This window comes from Salmo salar, chromosome 09, assembly GCF_965601325.2.
Source record: "Salmo salar chromosome 09, fSalSal1, whole genome shotgun sequence".
Classification (NCBI taxonomy): Eukaryota; Metazoa; Chordata; class Actinopteri; order Salmoniformes; family Salmonidae; genus Salmo; species Salmo salar.
In genome coordinates this window covers 75,709,816-75,731,974 of record NC_138299.1, presented here as the reverse complement: position 1 = coordinate 75,731,974, position 22,159 = coordinate 75,709,816, and the positions used below count along the sequence as shown (strand labels likewise).

The 22,159-nt window shown below is 44.9% G+C and overlaps 2 protein-coding genes across 2 annotated transcripts in view; one reads left to right on the top strand and one right to left on the bottom strand.

Annotated features, from left to right (window-relative positions):
- The first annotated feature begins 3,432 nt into the window (after positions 1–3,432).
- f9a (coagulation factor IXa) lies at positions 3,433–8,378 on the top strand. The gene is made up of 8 exons (XM_014212252.3): positions 3,433–3,589; positions 3,708–3,877; positions 3,986–4,010; positions 4,399–4,512; positions 4,809–4,943; positions 5,114–5,325; positions 7,041–7,167; positions 7,372–8,378. The coding sequence occupies exons 1-8, from the start codon at positions 3,463–3,465 to the stop codon at positions 7,950–7,952; spliced, it is 1,491 nt and encodes a 496-aa protein (XP_014067727.1). The 5' UTR covers positions 3,433–3,462; the 3' UTR covers positions 7,953–8,378.
- A 1,074-nt stretch (positions 8,379–9,452) lies between these two features.
- mcf2a (MCF.2 cell line derived transforming sequence a) overlaps positions 9,453–22,159 on the bottom strand; it is a 32,023-nt gene continuing 19,316 nt past the window's right edge. The window contains exons 9-30 of the mRNA XM_045723914.2: positions 22,007–22,121; positions 21,716–21,835; positions 21,269–21,460; positions 20,800–20,991; positions 20,416–20,587; positions 18,948–19,027; positions 18,602–18,687; positions 18,435–18,501; positions 18,237–18,352; positions 16,766–16,835; positions 16,555–16,647; positions 16,295–16,387; positions 15,754–15,882; positions 15,332–15,553; positions 14,926–15,018; positions 14,494–14,572; positions 14,329–14,392; positions 12,997–13,097; positions 11,650–11,762; positions 11,302–11,414; positions 10,561–10,664; positions 9,453–10,432 (exon numbers count right to left, since the gene is read on the bottom strand). Of these exons, the coding sequence (XP_045579870.1) occupies positions 10,392–10,432; positions 10,561–10,664; positions 11,302–11,414; positions 11,650–11,762; positions 12,997–13,097; positions 14,329–14,392; positions 14,494–14,572; positions 14,926–15,018; positions 15,332–15,553; positions 15,754–15,882; positions 16,295–16,387; positions 16,555–16,647; positions 16,766–16,835; positions 18,237–18,352; positions 18,435–18,501; positions 18,602–18,687; positions 18,948–19,027; positions 20,416–20,587; positions 20,800–20,991; positions 21,269–21,460; positions 21,716–21,835; positions 22,007–22,121 (2,455 nt within the window). The 3' untranslated portion in view covers positions 9,453–10,391. The remainder of the gene's footprint in view (positions 10,433–10,560; positions 10,665–11,301; positions 11,415–11,649; positions 11,763–12,996; positions 13,098–14,328; positions 14,393–14,493; positions 14,573–14,925; positions 15,019–15,331; positions 15,554–15,753; positions 15,883–16,294; positions 16,388–16,554; positions 16,648–16,765; positions 16,836–18,236; positions 18,353–18,434; positions 18,502–18,601; positions 18,688–18,947; positions 19,028–20,415; positions 20,588–20,799; positions 20,992–21,268; positions 21,461–21,715; positions 21,836–22,006; positions 22,122–22,159) is intronic.

Below are 22,159 nucleotides of genomic sequence, written 5' to 3'. Positions count from 1 at the left end.
TCCTCCGAGAAAGAGAGAGAGCATACTTAAATTCACACAGGACACCAGAGACAGGAGAAATACTCCAGATATAACAGACTGACCCTAGCCCCCCGACACACAAACTACTGCAGCTGAGACAGGAGGGGTCAGGAGACACTGTGGCCCCATCCGATGATACCCCCGGACAGGGCCAAACAGATCTGTTGACTGTTGTAATAGAACTGCACCCGACAGATCTGTTGACTGTTGTAATAGAACTGCACCCTACAGAGCTGTTGACTGTTGTAATAGAACTGCACCTTACAGAGCTGTTGACTGTTGTAATAGAACTGCACCCTACAGAGCTGTTGACTGTTGTAATAGAACTGCACCCTACAGATCTGTTGACTGTTGTAATAGAACTGCACCCTACAGATCTGTTGACTGTTGTAATAGAACTGCACCTTACAGATCTGTTGACTGTTGTAATAGAACTGCACCTTACAGATCTGTTGACTGTTGTAATAGAACTGCACCTTACAGATCTGTTGACTGTTGTAATAGAACTGCACCTTACAGATCTGTTGACTGTTGTAATAGAACTGCACCTTACAGATCTGTTGACTGTTGTAATAGAACTGCACCTTACAGATCTGTTGACTGTTGTAATAGAACTGCACCTTACAGAGCTGTTGACTGTTGTAATGGCGCTAGATGAGTGTGTCAACATTCTGAAAGCATTAGCAAATCCTATGTTTGTATACAACTGAATTCCTTGGAAACCATTCAGAGTATATCGAGACATACTACTCCTAGTGTAGATATAACAGGCTCTGCTGGTCTGGTCTGTGGAGGCACTTCGATTCACAGCCAGCCAGAGGGATGTTTTAACACGTCAAAAATAACCCCTCTACAAATTAGAATCCTTCCCTGCAGCCGATGAAAAGGCAACAACATGGGCGTGGGTTGTGTGTGGAATCTATAAAGATATAACCTCAGAGTGACACACCACTCCTCCCAAGCCAGCATTGCCTTCCCCAAGAGCTACTGTACAATCGATGACACTGAGCAGGCATCAGGGTGTTTATTACATGCTCGGCCCGGCCCTGATCCACCATTGTAGCAGATCATCTAATTGAAGCCGGCAACCAATTCCCTGCTGTGCTCTGGACGTGTGGCAGCCAGGAGTGAGACACACATCAAGGAACTCAATGGCCTTGACTTTATAAATCCTACTGCTTCTGTCTCCTCCCATCCTAGATCCCTGCGGTCCATCTAACACAGCCTTTTTTAGATGTCAACTAAGCATGAAAAACAGGGCTGGGAGTCAGAGGGCTATAGGACAGATGGAGTAGGTCTATCCACTGTTGAGAATGTGACATTATGTACGGTATGCGTTTCCATGTTTTCGTAGTAATGGGTTGACACCGTCTTTGGCAGGAAATGCCTGCTTTCTCTCAGGGCTGAGGTGATCACATGGAGAAATACAGGAGTGCAACCACAGTGCATGAATAAGGTTGTGAAAAGAAGGTGAAGAAGGTGTAGCTGCTGATGGCTGTCAAAACAAAGTCAGCATGTTTGAACTACACTCGCCCTAACCTCTCGCTCATAAAACCCAGTGCTAATTACTTAAGTATGAATTATTTAGCCTTTTAACGACTCAATGAAATATAAATGGTCTGGATCAATAGGGCGCTCCATCAGAGCACCCCGGGGACTCCCCACAGGGAGGGTGATATGACCAGGGAAGGGCTCCTGTTTTCCAGGCCAGACCACATAGTGACACTGGGGTTGGACCACAGACACTGACCCTCAGCAGTACGCTGCATCAGTGCTGTCCTCTCAGCACCCAGGAGAGCTGCATTAGCCTAGCCATTCACTGGTGTATGGTTAACCTTAGGCCCAGGGGCCTCATTTATCAACAGTGCATAAGCACAAAAAATACTATCCTTGCATGTGGGACTTTTCCCGCAAAGGTTGGCGTTTATCAAATCTTGAACTTGACAGGACAGTGTGCATTTCTCCGATAATATCTCAGACCATTTCTGGTGGTTGAAGAACTGTATTACAAGCAAACGGTGTTCTTTTGAGGGAAATTGAAGTGTTTGACGAAAAGGAATTATAATAATTGTAGGCTAATAAAAGCATTACAAAGTAGGCCAATGACAAAACAAATGCTTTTGCCGTTGGTAAGGTGATATCATAACAGCATGTAGAGTAAAGTGTTTCTTTGACTTTTATTATATGGGCCCAAATCATAATAATATTTTCTGACAACATTTTTTCTCCCGTTACAGAACAAATATTAGGCTACCATTTACCCACCACTCATTCGATAGCTAAGCATGCTCGAAAGTAAATAGACCGGTAGCCTACTGTATAGAAGCTGCAGTATTACTGTGACTGAGATAGGAGCGCGACATTATAGTGTCTTTAATCTCAGAGCCTATACCAAGACAGGAGATAGAAACACAATTATCTATTGACAAACGAAATATTGAACAACCATTATTATTTTGCATAGTGTGAGCTGTAGCATTTACATTTAAATTGTTTGAAAAGGCAATCAATTATGCAGAATGCACAGCCAGTGTTTGGCACTCGCTATAGGCGATTAGTTTGCATTTTAGTTTGAAAAAGTCCCTGCAAAAGATCGAAACATTCTGCCCACACCTCTACAGAAATGTGATAAAATGTGCTATTGCACTTTCCAACATTTCCAAACCATACAGCAAGTGAGGGTGTTTTTGTTTCCATAAAATGTGAATGAATGGAGGACGTTTTCAGGCGGGGTTGTAGCGCTCGTTCACCAGCACACACATATAATAGATTATGGATCTGATTTATCAATGAAAACATGCGTATGTTGCGTGCGACAGTTTGATAAATACCAATCATTTGTGGCGCACACAAATCCTAGAATTTCCACGTACGCCAGAATTGAGTGAGAAATTTACGCACGGTTGATAAATTAGGTCCCTGGGGTTTGTACTGGTAATGTGAGCTGGTCAGGGAAACGCTAACCCCTAGACCTTTCATCTCAGTGGGTGTGTGCGTACAGTATGACGTAATGTTCAATCAAAGCATTGGTAGACATTGTTTTATAGACATGTGCGCCATCTACTGGTATATTACCTGAAATGCATGTTTTTTTTGTAGACGGAGGTTCTCTCCGTTTCTGATTACAGTCCAAACCTAGAGGAACACATCAGAGAACGATTAGAAAAAAAATCAGTCATCACAGAGAAAAAAAAACATGTAAAAACAATCTGTTCACAAAAGGATGTACACAGATACTTCCACCAGCCAGCTAGGCCATCATTGGAAATAAGAAGCTGTTCTTAATTCACCTGCCTGGTCAAAAAGTACAAATAGAAAATTAGAAATACACCACAGTATGTCAATGTTTTGCCTCTAAACAAACTAACAGCAAACATACCGTGTCACTGTGGCTCAAGAGTAAACAGACAGCTGTACTTTGGAGTGGGTGAGAGTGTGTCCATGGTGTGTGTGTTTCTCTGCATTGGGCATTGTGATACCAGAGTATCAGATCAGACAGGGATGGCAACAGTTTACCTATTCCTTCTCCTGTGTGTGATGCTGCTAGACTGCCGGCTGGGCTGGGGAGGTAAGTCCTGCTCTGACTGCTGATGGTTTCAGTAGGTTTCTCACTAGTAACAATATTACTCTCTCAGTTCTACACCAGCCGTAACTAACAGCCTTACCATCTCCCTCTGGCCCTCCAGCCCCAGTGTTCCTGTCAGGCCAGGCAGCAGACGGTGTGCTGAGGAGACAGCGGCGTCACAACACAGGGGTGTTCGAGGAGATGTTATGGGGGAACCTGGAGAGAGAGTGTCTGGAGGAGAGGTGTGACCTGGAGGAGGCCAGGGAAGCATTTGAGAATGAAGAGAAGACGGTGAGTGTGTGCGTGTGTATGGTGGGGTTAGACTCCACCATAAATACGGTACTGTGTAATCAACGGGTTAACTTGTGATATTCTGAAGATTGTGTGTTTATTTTTCAGATGGAGTTTTGGTTCAGTTATGAAGGTGACTTTGCTTAATGATTAACTGTCGGGTTGGCACAGAGAGGATTAAGCTGTGACTCAGAGCTGTGTGTACTGTGTGGGTTTCAAACTGTAGCGTTTAGCAGTATTTGTGTTTGTATTTATTATGGATCCCCATTAGCTGCTGCCAAGGCAGCAGCTACTCTTCCTGGGGTCCAGCAAAATAAAGGTAGTTTATACAATTTTAAAACATTACAATACATTCACAGATTTCACAACACACTGTGTGCCCTCAGGCCCCTACTCCACCACTACCACATATCTACAGTACTAAATCCATGTGTATGTATAGTGCGTATGTTATCGTGTGTGTATATATATGAAACTTGGTGTAATGTAAATTGCGTCAATAATGCTCTGTTATGTCTCAGATGGGGACCAGTGTAAGTCATCCCCCTGTCTTAACCAGGGCTCCTGTAAAGACCAGAAAGCATCCTACACCTGCAGCTGTCTACGAGGCTTCACTGGGACCAACTGTGAGATAGGTACAGTAATAATTGCTTACTTGACTTATGCCATTGGCTCCTATAAGGAGCATAGGCCTTGACAAATGTCGTCCATTTCCCTCAGTTCGGGGCAGGTTTGTCCAGCTCAAACCAATTGAGGACACTCTATGTAAACTCTGCCTGGACGTCACTCCTATAACATTGCAATAACACGGTTGTAAAACAACATGTTGGCCATAACAATCGCAACCATACTTACTTATTCTATTTGTTATATGATTTAACATGCCTCATCTCTTTAGATGTGGGTTGATGATGTGGGTTTCTCCCCACAGTAACGGCTAGACAGTGTGTGGTGAATAATGGAGAATGTATGCACTTCTGCGAGAGCCTGGGCACCTATGGGGCAGAGTGTAGCTGTGCAGAGGGCTACAAGCTGGCTCAGGATCAAGTCAACTGCAATCCTGAAGGTAGCCACAACATTCACAGGTCTTGCTATACCTTTACCATAATCTTGCTAAAGTACTGTGTAGCAACATGTCATACAGTAGTGTGATTACGACGTTACGACATTGGTGTAGAGTAACTTGACGTAGTGTTACCAACCAGCCCTGCTTAATTTGGATTTGTATGCCACCAGTGGAGTTCCCTTGTGGCAGAGACAGGCGGACTGTGATCACGGAAATGTCTAGATCATTACTCACCCTTAAGAACACAAGATCAGATGCCAACGTTACCACAACCCCCTCCCTCGCCCCAGCCAATACCACCAGGCCCCCCTTCGGAGAACTCAACACCAGAATACGTATTGTAGGTGGCGACACGGTCACCCCTGGAGATATCCCATGGCAGGTAAGAGAGGGGAAAATACCTAGATGCACTATGCACTGGTGAATGTATGTGTAAGCATCTCTGGGTCCTTGAAAAGAGCTTCATACAATCCATATATTATTATTACCATGTAAGGGCTGATATACAGTACCAGTCAAAAGTTTGGACACACCTACACATTCAAAGGTTTTTCTTTATTTGTATTATTTTCTACATTGTAGAATAATAGTGAAGACATCAAAACCATAAAATAAAACATGGAATCCTGTGGTAACCAAAAAAAGTGATAAACAAATTAAAATATATTTGAAATTTGAGATTCTTCAAAGTAGCCACCCATTGCCTTGATGACAGCTTTGCACACTCTTGGCATTCTCTCAACCAGCTTCATGAGGTAGTCACCTGGAATGCATTTCAATTAACAGGTGTGCCTTGTTAAAAGTTAATTTGTGCAATTTCTTTCCTTCTTAATGCGCTTGAGCCAGTTGTGTTGTGACAAGGTAGGGTGGTATACAGAATATAGCCTTATTTGGTAAAAGACCAAGTCCATATTATGGCAAGAACAGCTCAAAAAAGCAAAGAGAAACAACAGTCCATCATTACTTTAAGACATGAAGGTCAGTCAATTCAGAACATTTCAAGAACTTTGAAAGTTTCTTCAAGTGCAGATGCAAAAGCCATCAAGAGCTATGATGAAACTGTCTCTCATGAGGACCGCCACAGGAAAGGAAAACCCAGTTACCTCTGCTGCAGAGGGTAAGTTCATTAGAGTTACAAGCCTCAGAAATTACATCCCAAATAAATTCTTCAGAGTTCAAGTAACGGACACATCTCAACATCAACTGTTCAGAGGAGACTGCATGAATCAGGCCATGGTCAAATTGCTGCAAAGAAACCATTACTAAAAGACACCAATAAGAAGAAGAGACTTGCTTGGGCCAAGAAACATGAGCAATGGACATTAGACCAGTGGAAATCTGTCCTTTGGTCTGATGAGTCCAAATTTGAGATTTTTGGTTCCAACCACTGTGTCTTTGTGAGACGAAGAATAGGTGAACGGATGATATCCGCATGTGTGGTTCCCACCGTGAAGCATGGAGGTGGTGGTGTGATGGTGCTTTGCTGGTGACACTGTCTGTGATTTATTAAGAATTCAAGGCACACTAAACCAGCATGGCTACCACAGCATTCTGCAGTGATACGCCATCCCATCTGGTTTGCGCTTAGTGGGACTATTATTTGTTTTTTAACAGGACAATGACCCAAAACACACCTCCTAGCTATTTGACCAAGAAGGAGAGTGGTGGAGTGCTGTATCAGATGACCTGGCCTCCAAAATCACCCAACCTCAACCTAATTGAGATGGTTTGAGATGAGTTGGACCACAGAGTGAAGGAAAAGCAGCCAACAAGTGCTCAGCATATGTGGGAACTCCTTCAAGACTGTAGGAAAAGCATTCGAGGTGAAGCTGGTTGAGAGAATGCCAAGATTGTGCAAAGCTGTCATCAAGACAAAGGATGGCTACTTTGAAGAATCTAAAATATATTTTGATTTGTTTAACACTTTTTTGGTTACTACATGATTCCATAGGTGTTATTTAATAGTTGTGATGTATTCCCTATTGTTATACAATGTAGAAAATAGTAAAAATTAAGAAACTCTTGAGCGAGTCGGTGTATCCAAACTTTTGACTGGTGCTGTATGTAACGGGCTCTCCCTGCTCTCTACTCCCCCAGGCAGCTCTGGTGCAGAGGCCCAGTGGTCAGGTGTTCTGTGGGGGCTCTATCCTCAGTCAGTTGTGGGTCATCACTGCTGCCCACTGTCTGGTGGAGGGACAGCAGGGATCTTTCTTCGTCAGAGTGGGTAAGGCACAATTCCAGTTCGTTTTTTTAAGCTCAGCTACCGTGCGTTCTCACTATTTTACACAGGAGCGTGTTCATAGGTGTATGATTTGTATCTATTTCATTGTGTCTATGACTAAAACTAAATTCTTTACTAGGATGATTCATATTGATTGATTACAGATGGATTACTTGATTGCTTAATTTAGTTATTGTACCTCTCCAGGGGAGCATAACATCAATGACAAAGAGGGCACCGAACAGGACCACGAGGTGTCGAAGCAGTACAAACATCCACTCTACGACTCCCAGCAGAGTCTGTACAACCATGATATCGCCCTGCTGCGCCTGCACAACCCCATCACATTCTCCTCCCACGCCAGACCCATTTGCCTGGGGCCCAAGGTCTTCGCCGAGGACCTGGTGAAGGATCAGTCCCCGGCTACGGTCAGCGGCTGGGGTCGCACACGCTTCCAGGGGGCCACGTCTCACTTACTACAGAAGGTAGAGGTGCCATTTACAGAGAGGACGTCGTGTAAGGATAGCAGTAGTGCCCGTATCACCAAGTATATGTTCTGTGCCGGCTATGCTCACGTGGCCAAAGACTCGTGCCAGGGCGACAGCGGGGGTCCCCATACCAACCGTTACCATGACACCTGGTTCCTTACAGGGATAGTGAGCTGGGGGGAGGAGTGTGCCAAGGATGGGAAGTATGGGGTATACACCAGAGTGTCGCATTACTATAGATGGATACGTCACGTTATGTCAGTGACCAAGCGCGTGCTGCATGATGTCCTGGATGACTAACCCCTGACCTTTGACCCTCAGGGCCCACGCTGGCTTCTTTTGTTCCAGGTTTTTATGGGGGTTCAGGAGATGTGTCCGTTTTGTATTCAAAGAGAGAGCATTGTCTTACCTCCATCTGCTGGTGAAGAAAAGCTTTACAGGATATAGACCTGTATGGCGAACAGATGCTTATGCCTACTGAACATTTATTATGCTTATTCAGAAAACAAAAACGATAATTTACTGGCAAATGGGTGTATGCAAGCAACTAACACTGCTTTATGGTATTCTACTATAGAAAAAAAACATTAAACTCTAAGGCGCAGAACAAACCTGTATTATTTCAATAAATACTTTATTTGGTCTATATACAATACTGAAGCTGTATAAAAAAGCAGCCAATCAACAACGATGACTGTAGAACAATAATAAAAACCTGAAACCTGCCATGTTCAGTCAATATTCAGTTAGCCATGCTATGTTCTCTTATGAGAAACACTTAGCAACAAGCTTACAGCGCTTGTCAGACGCACAGCATTTTCAAGCATATTTCTGTTTCTATTTTTGAACATCACAGTTCAGTGCAAAATGTGCAGAATGTTGGAGCCCAAAAAAAGAAAACCCAGCTAATTCTGTCATATGAGGAGAGAAACCCATTGAAGCGATGCGCAGCAGTCAAACAGGTCTCCGTTAAGGGCACAGACATCATATTCCTGGGCTGCACTGTTGCTTACTGCCGCGAAGGAACAACTTGATAGCAAAATTAATTAATTTATGAATTAATTAATAAGAAGACATTAGTAGTGTGGAGCTGTGCTCCCGCTGTTTTCCTGGCTCATTTCCACATCAAACGCAGCATATCAAAGGCAGGCCTCCGACTGGGGCCTTGATTTGATGTAGTAAATTCATATAAGTCCGCAATCAATATTTAATTAAGCGTTCGACATAGCGGGTATATTTCATGTTTGCTGTATGATCCTGTTTAATGGGAAGCCTAAGATTAATTGCAAGGCCGTGGAGGAGACGAGTAGAGGAAGAGTGCCATATTTCTCCCTTTCTCTTGATCCAGCTCTCTCTAGCTCCATTTTGTGCTGTCACGGGCAGAGGGCTGCTCACACCGGGGAGACAGATAGAGTGAAATCCTGGGGAGAATGACATCAGTCTTTGCTGGCGCCACGCTGGTAGTCGCCCTTCCCCATATCACTATAGACCTGAGGAAGTACCCTTCTATCAATCACCGTCACCTCACAAGATGTCGGAATTTACCATCCGTGACATCTTAACAACTTTATTTATATTGGGGCGGTGTGTCTCCTCTCCATTGACACACACTGAGCTTCGGAAATAAAACTGAAAAAGAATAGGTATGAATCAGGAAAATATGAAGGAGGTATTGCGTTCATGGAGAGCTCAATTTCTCTAGAGCCTTTGAAAATGTAGTAAAGCTTTCAGCTTGTTTTCTTTCAGCTCGCATTTCTCTTATAAGCATTGATAAAGTGCCAGTTGAGTATAGGTCTGATGTGAGGTAGAAGCAAGACTGCGTTTGATATTGCGGAGCAAACAGTACATTTATCAAAGAGGAGCTCGATTCCAACATTGCAGGAATAAAAAGGCATTATGGCACGGCACGTTTTGGCATTTCAACTCTTGGAGAGCTAAGGGTGCCTTAAGGAACACGACAGGATGGATACCTAAACAACACGAGCATGTAGAATAAATGAACGTCAACAAACAATAGACCAACATTCAAGTATACACATCAAAAATGAATTACATAGCTATGTACAAAAGTCTCTTTTTAAGAAATGTTTCAGGCGAAAACCCGGATTATTATGACGCATAAGAACACACATAAACATACAAACACCAACTGCATTCTCACTGATTAGCCATGACGGTCAACAATCCCTCAGAGAGCTAGAGTCCATGGATGTAATCCAGCTACAGCAGCACAACAGAACAGCCCATTGGCTGGGTCTAAGAGGAAGTGGGGGATTGAATTTTAAGTCCCAAACCTTTTCACATGTCCCTTGTCCTTCACCAAACCGTGTGCCTTTGTGCTGGTAGAACCCTGTGCTGTCTAAAGTGTTTGGAGGGTAACATTCATAAAGTGTGTCCACTGTCCATCATGGAGGGCAAAAAAAACAGGTCCTCATGTTACTGGCCCAGAAAAATGTCAATCAAAAATCCAGATCTAAAACTCCTGTGTCCTTCTTCAATTGGCTAGTTGTCTCTAATCGTGGCCAATCAGAGCACTTTGAGGAAGCAGAGTTTAAGATATTCCATCAGTCATGACCTCACAATGTCTAATGGAAAACAGTCTGTCTTTTCAGTCTGTCAATCTTTGTAGATGTCCAACAAAAAGGTGTGCCTTCCAATGCTCCTCCAAAGTGGGAAATACGAGGTTCCGACTAACCACTTTCCCAGTTCCCGCGAGCACTTGAAGACAGCATTTTTCCTCTAAGGGGAGCTGAGCTTTCTGGCCTTCAGATTCCCTGGATCTGCATAAACGATAGGAGACACAAATGATTCAAACAAACCCATCTAATGAGCTACATGTCAGAGAGGAGGATTGAGAGTACAAATGGCTTTAGAAACCTCTTTCTCTGTACTGTAACACTAACCTTACCTCCTAGTCTGGTGGACTGTCCTCTACTGCTGTTTCCCAGAATCATGTGCAGGTTGGGGACTGGGATGATACCCTCCTGTCTGCGACTCAGGTTCTTCACCAGCCTGGAGATGGAGTGAGGGAGGGAGGCTTTAGAGGAGTTAAAGGCCCAGTGCAGTCAAAAACGTGATATTTGCTGTTTCTCATTAAACAAACAATCCCACTATGAGGTTTGAATATTACTGAGAAATTGTGATAAGGCCATTTTAGTGTTAGAGCTGTTTGAAAAAAAGTTTTGGCCTGCCTGGTGACAACACCAGGGGGTCAATTAGTTCATAGGTCATTAAGAAATAGAGTTCCAAGCCCCTCTGCCAATAACAGATAGTTTTGTTTCCCCTCCCCACTCAGACCAATCTCAGACAGTCCTAGCAACATTCTTGCTTGAGAAATTGCTCATTGCTAAAAAGCAAATGTAATTCTTTGACCATTTTAATTGAAAACAATCACAGTACTTACTGATTTAATATTGAGATACAAACAGCTGCATTGGACCTTTAAAGTGAAGGGCAGGACACACGATAATGAAATTGGCGGAGCGCAGAAGATAACCCGCTGGGTGTTGACGAATGGTGGCCATTCAACATGTAGAATTGTTGAGAAATGAAAATAAAATGGTAGCCGATAGGACTGCCACACGCTGCTTTTAGGACTGCCATTGGCAACCAACTTTACCACCAGACAAATGACACTGTCGACACTCACCAGTGGCCTTCGCTGTCCTCGTGCTGCAGCTGGATGACATCACCGCTCTTGATGGTGAGGTCATCTGGGCCGTATCGTGAACATTCAGCCAATGCCTTATATCTGCCTGGAGCCTGGGAGGACAGACAATTCTGTTAGACTAGGAGAAGGATATGTAGAACTGTAGCCTAATAGAGTATGCCTTTTAAACGTGTAGTGTACACTTTAAACGTAGGGAGCTTGAAGAGGTTCCTTTAACCTTTCTGATAAGCATATTTAAGGTCCTGGGTAAGGAACGAGGCCACACAGTGTGTTAGTGTTTAAATACGAATGAGTGGTTGTATTGATGTTGTAGAGAACCCATCTCACCAGCTGAGCAGCGTCCTCCTCCTCGGTGTCTGACGGCTGAGAGGGGTCCTCACCTCCACCCCACTCCTCCAGACCCTCACAGATGTCTACTGAGTGAGGCGCCCCGGGCCAGCCTGGAAATTACACACATTTTGCTCGTTTCTTCTTATATAGTGCCTTAATGAAGTACCAGAAATACCCAAAGTAAATACGTGGTAACTATAGCGATAAATTACAATTAAAAACGGAGTAATTGACAATCAAATTATATATTTTTTCTAAACTGTAGAGTATTGCGTTATTATTCCAGATTTTATATCAATACTGTGACTCCCAAGTATCGATTTGTAATGTTAGCTAGCGCTAGTGCACTGTACCAGCGATACAACTGCAGGATGTATCATCCTATAGTTTGTTCTCCATCTTCTTTCTAAAATGTTTAAATGGTTTTGAGAACTTTTACCTTCAAAACAAATTTTCGCATGGCTTTCTCAAGGAACATCGAATCGCAAAAAAATATATAATCTTGATACATATAGAATTGCAAAACATATGGTATCGGCACCTAAGTATTACTATAATATTGTATCTTGAGGACGCTGACAAATCCCAGGCCTACTTTAGATGCACTATTGTAAAGTGGTTGTTCCACTGGATATTATAAGGTGAATGCACCAATTTGTAAGTCGCTCTGGATAAGAGCGTCTGCTAAATGACTTAAATGTAAATGTACTTTCCCCCCCCAGAGTTCCTCCATGTGAAATACCTGCATCTTTAGGGGAACCGGGATTGCAATTGTATTAATACCCACATAAATCCAATGTCAATTCAGAGGAGTTTCATGTACCATCTCTCATGACCCAATAACCATAACTACAAATAGTTACCAAGTATTTACTTTATTATGTTATGGCTATAGACAGGTGAGTTGCTTAGAAACAAAACCGATGCGTGCGCAATTTAGGGGCAAAACAACTGTCAACTCAGAAGGATTATTGACCACATATGAACTGTATTTCATCTTCAAATGTTTATTGAAAACATACATTTCCACAATAACCACTAGTTGTCTCTCAAATACATCGTTACAGTTGTTGGTTAGATAGCTAGCGAATTTTCGCCATATTAGCATACAGGTGACATCAGTCAAAACACCTCAAAACAAGACATGGTATCAATAACAAGATACAACTAGCTGAAACAAGAGACCTACTATTCCCCACATGGCAGCCTCTTGTTGCTAGCTATCTGACCGTTCAAAATCATAACACCACGAGGCCTTCTGCCCCATTGATGCGAGTGCATCATTTTGGTGAAGTTGTCTGGCAACCGGTCTACTGTACATGTATGGGGTGGTGGTGTACTCACTGCGTCGGTTGCGCCGGTGTTGAGGGGAGTGGGACTGGGGGTCTGGACTGCTCCTCCCTGACTCAGTGTCCTCTGAGCTGATCGACGCCCTCTGCTGTTTGCTGTGGGAGAGACAACACGACACAATCCATTTGTATACATTTTAATTTAACCTTTATCTAGACTTAATCAATTAACGAAATCATGCTCCAGGTAGAAGCTGCCCTTAGCCACAGATCTAACCTTTACTAATTTCGGAGGAACATCTGATCCTTGATCTGTGGTTATGGGCAACTTCTTCAACTTCTCAAACTCATCTCACACCACCATGATGACCTTTCAGACGCCAGCCAAACAGCCCATAGCGCAGCAAAACAGAGTACAGCGTATAGCGACCAAGTGCAACCAAGTTCACACTGAGACAGATGTTGGCGCATGGAAAGATCTGGTCTCGATTTAACAAGATCCTAGTTCATCAGTGTATTAGGTGGTCTATATTTTGGGTTTGAAATAACTACTATATTTAGTGACATTTCAGTTATATTCGATCTCAAAAAGCGAGCCCCATCTTAGAAGCAGTTCTAGTGCTGGAAACATGAGGAAATCAATACGTTTTGTGTTTATTTGCTTTGCATTCCATGCTAAATTGAAAATCCCATGCAAAGATGGGTGCAGTCATTTGGGGTAAGATGCCTGAGATGGAAGGCCTGTTGGGACATTGGTCTCTCAAGACATGAAAAGTGCATCTGGCGATTTATGAGCCGAATGGAGTCTGCTATTAAATGGGTAGCAGATGACGGTCAGTATGCAAACACAGCAGCCCTGTGGGTGGTTTAGGTCCCCAAGCTGGGCCATGCCGAGCCTGGCCGAGGCATGCAGAGCTGGGCTGAGTTTACCACTGAGCGTCAGGGTGGGTCAGTGGCGCTGGGGGCGGGGGCGGTTGGGGGGGCGGGGCCGCGGGCGTTGCCGGGGGCTTCGAGGGTGTGGACTCCGGGAGCGCAGACACTGAAAGACATTGGCGGACAGCGAGACAAAGTCCAGCCCCGGCAGACAGCCCTTAGGAGCCCCTCCGGACGGCCGCACACCCCTGCAGGGGGAGGGGAGGAAGGAGGGGAGGAGGGGGGAGGACAGCAACCAGACAGCAAAGGAGAGAGTGGAGCATTCACACACACACATCTTCTCTTCACACACCACCTCCTTAACCTCCTTCCCCTCATTTTCTATTTCCCAGCTTTATACCTGCTTGTTGATATGCTCCCCAACACCACATATCATAACCGTCTCAACAGGTCACATAACTGCCTGCCACACTCACACCATCAGCTGGGGAGCTGTGTCTTACACCCAACGTACCTCTCAGACAAGGGCGGAGACAGTTGAATGTGGTCTGGCATCTGGTTGTTGACACAATGCTCATCTGAGAGAAAAAAAGAGAACCAGAGAGAAGATGTCTGAGATGATTTAAACCAACTCTTTGTTGGGTGTGCTTTGGAGAGGGATGTGAGTGACGTCCAAAACCTTTGAGGAGTTTCTGCTGGTTGGTGAGGATCCTTCGCAGATCATTGAGCCAAGCCATCTTAACCTCCACTGTGTTGGCCTGGGAGATAAGATTAGAACACAGTCAATGTATGGCAACAAAACGCAATAACAAGATAGACTGAATACTTATTTTTTTTGTGAAGACATTTTATTTGCATCTCACAGGCATGATCTCAAAATGGCACCACAGTAACATAACACATATTTCACTGTAACAATACATAACAAATCATAACATGGCATAAAGTTGACAACAAAGAAGGCACAACAAAGAACAGAACAACACGCAGATGACAAACAAGTCAGTGGGTGGTGGTTGTTGTCGCGAGTCCTTGTGTGGTGAACATACGCCGCTTCTGGGTGGCATGAATAATTTCAACAGTCATTCCACAAAGTAGAGGTAGTCCTTACCTGAACTAAGTACACCTCCTCCCTGCCACTGTACCAGATCTCAAACTTTTTCACATCTCCCTTGACGTTCTCTGTAATCCCCACCGCACTCATCTGTCAGGACACACACACTGACTGTTACACACACATACTGATTGAACCTGGGGCCTACAAGCACACGTCAGCTACATGCTATACGTCTGGCCCGCTGGCCCACACACCTCTGTGTGATGGCAGGAAGCTCAGGGGCTCAGTAATAAATCAAGAGGAGAACATCTGGTGGTGTGACACCATCCGCCATGCCCTGTGCATATTAACACACACACACTCGCCTTGACACACAAACCAAAACAAACATCCCACTGGAGACCGTTCCGAAAGGCAGCACATGTCAGAGAGTACCGCCTTCACACACACACACACATACCTTGAGACAGTGCTTGAAGCTGTAGGAGGGGGTCTTGTCTGCACCCTCTCCATGCTCCTCCCTGCGCTTGCAGAAGAGCAGGGCTCTCTCGTACAGGAACAGGTGTCTCTGCATGGGCTTGAAGCGGGCCAGCTCCTTCATACGGGTGGGGCCTTTCTTATGGCTGATCCACACACTGAAGGAGCCCTGCATCAGCACCCGGCCCAGGTCGGACAACTCTCCCTGGGTGAACAATACACAGACTGATCCCGTCTCTGACCCTTACACAGTTCATCACATAGGGACTGGTTTAGTTAGCTCATCTAATGCTACACATACTGACAGAATTGTATAAATTGCCAATATACTGTATGCTATGATTAGATTTCAAACCACTTTGCTGTACAGTGTCAGCAGCACAGGGCTGAAGCACCAGGCCCCACCTGGTAGCCTGTGATGGCGATCTGATGCATGGAGTCATTGACTGACTTGAGGAGGTCCAGCATGGCTGCTAGCGCTCCCTGTAGCTCCGAGGTCCCCTCACAGCCTCCTGGACTGTACTTCAGTAGCTCCTAAATCACGCACACACACACACACACACACACACCAATCAATGTCTGGTACACATCAATATCTGATAAAAGTTGAAATCCCAAATTCTCCAGCTGTACTATAAAATAGATGTGTTGCGCGTAAGATTTTCCTTATTTTGTCGTTTAACAGGGACTAACACAGGAAAGAAAATTGGTAGCAGTCCCCATTAACCAGATGGGATTTCTCTGTCATTTAATCTGTAATCCCTAATGTCATGCATTCAATTCATTGAAAGGAATGTCCCTCTGTAGAGCTAGGTTATGTAAGAGTGCTGTTGCCATTTACAGGATTTGGGGACATTGAATTATGATAAAGGTTCCGCATAGTTTTATCTAGTATAGACGCTGCAATAGTGGCATGGTATGCTGTGTAGTGGTGTGTGTGTCATGCCTTCAGTAGTAGCTGGTACTTGGTAAGGCGTTGTACTGGTTTCAGCAGGTAAGAATCCAGGCCCAGTTTGTGCTCCAGCTTCTTCTGACACTCCTGTGGAATATGTCGAGGAGGGACAAGATTGGGAAGGCTTTAATACTGCTTTACCACAACAGTGAATCTATTTAAAATGATATGTGATTTTGTGTCATTAAAAAAAAGAATATTATCGCTATCAATAGAGAGCAGTAGTGGGCTGACAGACAGAAACATTTCTTCACCTGGAAAAAGGCACAGTCTGAGAACTGCCTCCATAAGGACTCTGAGCGAGACTTATTCTGACAGTAACACTCATACACCTGGAAATTCTCCTTCTGGAAATACACACAAACATGTCCAATGACACACCATCCATGCAAGTAAAGACATTGTTCAGAAACAACCACAGACATGTATACACACACACACACACACACTATAGACTTTCCTCACCCGCTCCAGAAAGCAGGCCCCTACTCCCTCTGGGGTCTCCAGGCAGCCCTCCAGGTCCTGCAGGAACACCCTGTCGAAGCAAGAGTCAGAGGTCAAAGGTCACAGACAGGTCAAGTCAATAGGTCATACCCTAACCACACACAGCAGCAACCATCACCACACAGTCAGCCTCACAGTAGGCCCCTATCCTGCCCTCCTCCATAGTTAATGACTGGGGTCACCCACACAGCCGTGCCACTGAGCCCCCTGTGTCTGCCAGTTTCCTCTCTCATTGGCATAATCAAATGCTTGTTTGAGCAACTCACATTTAACACCAGTTAGAGGCGCTCTAATTGGCTTCGGGCCTCATGCAGTCATTCAATTAAGCCATTCAGCCCAGCAGGGGAGCAGGCCCAGCAGGCAGGAGATAGAAAATGCAGATCACAGAAGGCTGCTCACAATAATAATGGCCGTAACGGAGCTAATGGAATGGCATCAAATGCATGTAAACCATATGTCTGATGTACTACACCATTCCACTGATTCTACTCCCGTTATTACCACTAGCCCATCCTCCCCAAATAAGGTGCCACCAACCTCCTGTGATACAGACAGAGCCACTAATAAACACTTGAACTAACTCACACAGCTGGATAGAGGAAACTGGCTAGTATACTGAACAAAAATAAACGCAACATGCAACAATTTCAAAGATTTTACTGAGTTACAGTTCATATAAGGAAATCAGTCAATTTAAATAAATAAACTAGGCCCTAATCTATGGATTTCACATGACTGGGAATACAGATATGAATCTGTTGGTCACAGATACTTTAAGAGAAATGGACCTCACAATGGGCCTCAGAATTCCATCACGGTATTTCTGTGCATTTCAATTGCCATTGATAAAATGCAATTGTGTTCGTTGTCACGTGGTCCACGGTTGTGAGGCCGGTTGGACGGACTGCCAAATTCTCTAAAACGATGTTGATGGCGGCTTATGGTAGAGAAATTAACATTAAATTGTCTGGCAACACCTGCAGTCAGCATGCCAATTGCACGCTCCCTCAAAATGTGAGAAATCTGTGGCATTGTGTTGTGCGACAAAACTGCACTTGTGTAATGATCATGCTGTTTAATCAGCCTTTTGATATGCCACACCTGTCAGGTGAATGGATTATCTTGGCAAAGGAGAAATGCTCACTAACAGGGATGTAAACCGATTTGTGCACAACATTTGAGAGAAATACACTTTTCTTGGTTGTTTTTAAGATTTAGCATTAGATCATAGAGGCTATGTGGATGCAATGATTGGTTCAATCTCACAGTTCATTGAGGCTCCAAATGCTTATGGAAAACAACATTAATGACTGCTCACGGGTCAATGACAGTGCGGATCCTTCCTCTAAACCACAGGATGTATACTGTTTGTTTGTGTGTGTGTGTGTGTGTGGTGTGTGTGTGTGTGGTGTGTGTGTGTGTGTGTCCTTGCCTGCTGTGGAAGTTGTAGATCTCAGGCATGTTTCCAAACAGGATGTCTTTCTTACTTTGAAGGATGGGGGGCAGGAGCCCTGAAAGGCCTGGGTTCTCCATCTCTCCCCTGTATCCCTACGAGCATATACACATACATCAGTATAGAGAACTCTCTAGTAATCCAGAAATGGTGAAACAGTGCTGTGTATCTTCTCACCAGCAGCACTGACAGCAGCTCCTCCACATAGACTCTCTCCGTCTCGATTAGCTCCCTCATCACGTGACTGTGGAGACACAGGGCCAGAGGGCCTCATTAGTATTATGTCTGAACATAAGGAATCAGGAAGACTACAGAGGGATTATATAGAGGATGAGTAGACAGACCGTTTGAGAAGGTCTGGGCTGTCCTCTCCCTCCAGGCTGGAGAGCAGGGAGCTCCTATTCTCCTGGTAGTCATGCATCACCTCGATCTGAGACAGACAGGTCACACAGAGACAACCAGGATGTAACATCCTCAGATAACACAGATTAAAGAAGGAAATCCACCTCGAGCCTTTACGACTACCGAAAGATTACTGACTTTAATGTAAACATCACAGCTGTACTGTTGCCACGGTGACATTCATAGTGAGGTGTGTGAACTGCGACAGCATTCAAAGTTCTTTCTCCACTGTGGTTATTCACTTTCTTTCATTTCTCCACGTTTACGTCATCCTTTCCTCCATCTCACCTTTCTGGAGCCGGGGCTTTTCCGTGACGTCCTCTTCCCAGGAAGTGACAGATCGAAGGAGAACTTCAAACCGTCGACCCCTGCAAAAGATTACCTCTCAGCTGAAGATGATAATGATGTACGTTTCGATAAAACACAAGACCTGTCTGGATAACATGTTAATAATGCTGATAAAACACAAGAACTGCCTTGTTCAGAGGCAGAACAACAGATTTTTACCTTGTCAGCTCGGTGATTCGATCTAGCAACCTTTCGCTTACTGGCGCAACGCTCTAACCACTAGGCTACCTGCTGCCCCAGTATCCCCTAAGGACTGATTATACTGCTGGGCCAAAACAGGTAAATCTTTAACTCAGGTCGAGCACAAACACTGTGGGCTTCCTCATTACTGGATCCTGTAGTTGGCTGCTTTGAATACTTCACTGCAGGGCTGGGGGGACGTGTGTGAAGCCCTGGGCTGAGGACAGCTGGATGATGAAACATGTAAACCTCTCTAGCCAGAAGCAATCAGCAATACAGCAAAACTGACCATCCTACCGATCCTCGACTTCGGCGATGTAATTTACAAAATAGCCTCCAATACCCTACTCAACAAACTGGATGCAGTCTATCACAGTGCCATCCGTTTTGTCACCAAAGCCCCATATACTACCCACCACTGCGACCTGTACGCTCTCGTTGGCTGGCCTTCGCTTCATAATCGTCGCCAAACCCACTGGCTCCAGGTCATCTACAAGACCCTGCTAGGTAAAGTCCCCCCTTATCTCCGCTCACTGGTCACCATAGCAGCACCCACCTGTAGCACGCGCTCCTGCAGGTATATCTCTCTGGTCACCCCCAAAGCCAATTCCTCCTTTGGCCGTCTCTCCTTCCAGTTCTCTGCTGCCAATGACTGGAACGAACTACAAAAATCTCTGAAACTTATCTCCCTCACTAGCTTTAAGCACCAGCTGTCAGAGCAGCTCACAGATTACTGCACCTATACATGTCCTATCTATTATTTAGCCCAAACAACTACCTCTTCCCCTACTGTATTTATTTATTTTGCTCCTTTGCACCCAATTATTTCTATTTCTACTTTGCACTTTCTTCTACTACAAATCTACCATTCCAGTGTTTTACTTGCTATATTGTATTTTACTTTACCACCATGGATGGCCGTTTTGCCTTTACCTCCCTTATCTCACCTCATTTGCTCACATTGTATATAGACTTATTTTTCTACTGTATTATTGACTGTATGTTTGTTTTACTCCATGTGTAACTCTGTGTTGTTGTATGTTGTCGAACTGCTTTGCTTTATCTTGGCCAGGTCGCAATTGTAAATGAGAACTTGTTCTCAACTTGCCTACCTGGTTAAATAAAGGTGAAATAAATAAATAAAATAAAAATACAGTCTGATGCTGTTTAATCTACTGTGACAAATCTCCTCAACCATCAAGTGCGTGTGTCCACTACCTCCTCTTACCATGCTTGGGGGAGAATAGTGGGGACTTGGAGCGGGGTGGGTTCTCTGGCCGGGGGGCCACCAGTTGAATGGGACGGACGTGTTTATCAGCCAGCTTCCTCAGACAGACCTGTCTGTTGTGGATCATCTCCTGCACCGCTGTGTGCTTCTCAAATGTCTTCCCTATCTGGACCTGTGGAGGATGAAGAAAGAAGGGGGGGGGGCTTAGAGGATTTGCAGTGTGTAAGCGAAACAGTGTTAGCGAAACAGTGTTAGCGAAACATATGTGTATAGAAAGCCTTATGAGGGATTAGACACAGATGGTTCATGAGAAGCATTACAGAGGGATTTTCTATTTAAACCATAGAGCTGTTTGTGAATGAGAGACACTGGTTGGTGTTTAACCTGTATCTCTGGGGTGAGGACAGACTCAAACTCCACGGCCAGGAGGTCAGGTCCTGAGCTGAGGAGAGACGGAGCCCCCTCCAGGAATCTGTCTATGTCCTTCAGAGCAGCCTGGGCCCCCTCCTTAGACTGGAACTTTTCCACCAGCTGCTGGGCCAACAAGTAGGCCCCGTCGTCACACCAACTCTGGGCCTATGGTGGGGACGAGACAATGTCATGCACACTGACCAGTCATAATCGGATATAGGTTAGCACTTGAGAGAGAATAAAGGTAACCAAAAATATTTTAGGGCTTGGTTTTGTGCCAGCACTTCATCTACACAGATCAACAGCTAGATACTCAAATCAAATGTTACTTGTCACAGACGTGTTTAGCAGATGGTATTGCGGGAGTAGCGAAACGCTTGTTTGTGTGTGTGATAGTGTGTGTATTAGTGTAAATAAATGTGTGTATGTGTGTGTCCTTTACCTGATCCAAGCGTAGCAGCAGCTGGTGGGCCTGGGAGAGGTGTGTGTGTTTGGCCCTCAGGGCCTTACTGAGCGTGTCACAGCGGTGACGTAGCTCGTTGCAGCGCTGCACGATCAGGGCCATGGCGTAGTGGTGACAGGCTGCCAGCTGGTGACCGTGGAGGATGATGGTCTGGGCACGGGCCATCTCCTCCTAGCAACATCCAGGACACCACAGTCAGTTACATACAATAACATGCAGGAGGTCTACACAAATACAGTATCACCATGGCAAATACAATTCAAGCCTAGCTCCACAACCAATGCCGTTACCAAAAGCACGCGAGACCCAGAGAAGACAATCTCTGCCAACCACCATTTGTAAGTCAGGTCCTGAGGCTTAAGTATACGTTAGGTGTAGTCCTGGTCCATTGATCTGATGAGGGAGTGTGTCCTACTAAATACTGACCTGTGCGTGAGCCTCCAGGCTGTCCAGGTCCCTGAGTGTCTGTTCTGTCTGAGTCAGCGTCTCCCCTGACAACGACACCTCCCTCTCCTGGGTCGCCAGACGCTCCAGAGACAACTCCATCTGACCACAAGAGGAGAGACATTAGTTCCACCCATATGAACCTCCCAACTTCAAAACACCTCATCCAATATCCAATTGAACTCTACACTCTATGGGTTTCGTTCAGGAGTTGCCTCTCGGCATAGGCCAATTAATCAACAATCCATCCATGACGTAAACGGTCAGTCTCACCTCCTGGAAGCTGTGTTCGTATCTGAGCAGCTGGAGGTACTGTTGGAGCTTCAGATGATGCTTCTCAAAGAAGCCGTCAAAGGCTGACTCCATGTCCCTCAGCTGGGCTAGTAGCCTGAAGACCAGCGAGAGAGAGGTTGTAATAGATGGGCC

Bases quoted from the DNA above. Each gene is read 5' to 3' on its own strand.
- f9a (XM_014212252.3), top strand. From the start codon at position 3,463: ATGGTGTGTGTGTTTCTCTGCATTGGGCATTGTGATACCAGAGTATCA. The intron at 4,944-5,113 runs GTAGCCACAACA...GTATGCCACCAG, and splicing joins AGTCAACTGCAATCCTGAAG to TGGAGTTCCCTTGTGGCAGA. The intron at 7,168-7,371 runs GTAAGGCACAAT...GTACCTCTCCAG, and splicing joins ATCTTTCTTCGTCAGAGTGG to GGGAGCATAACATCAATGAC.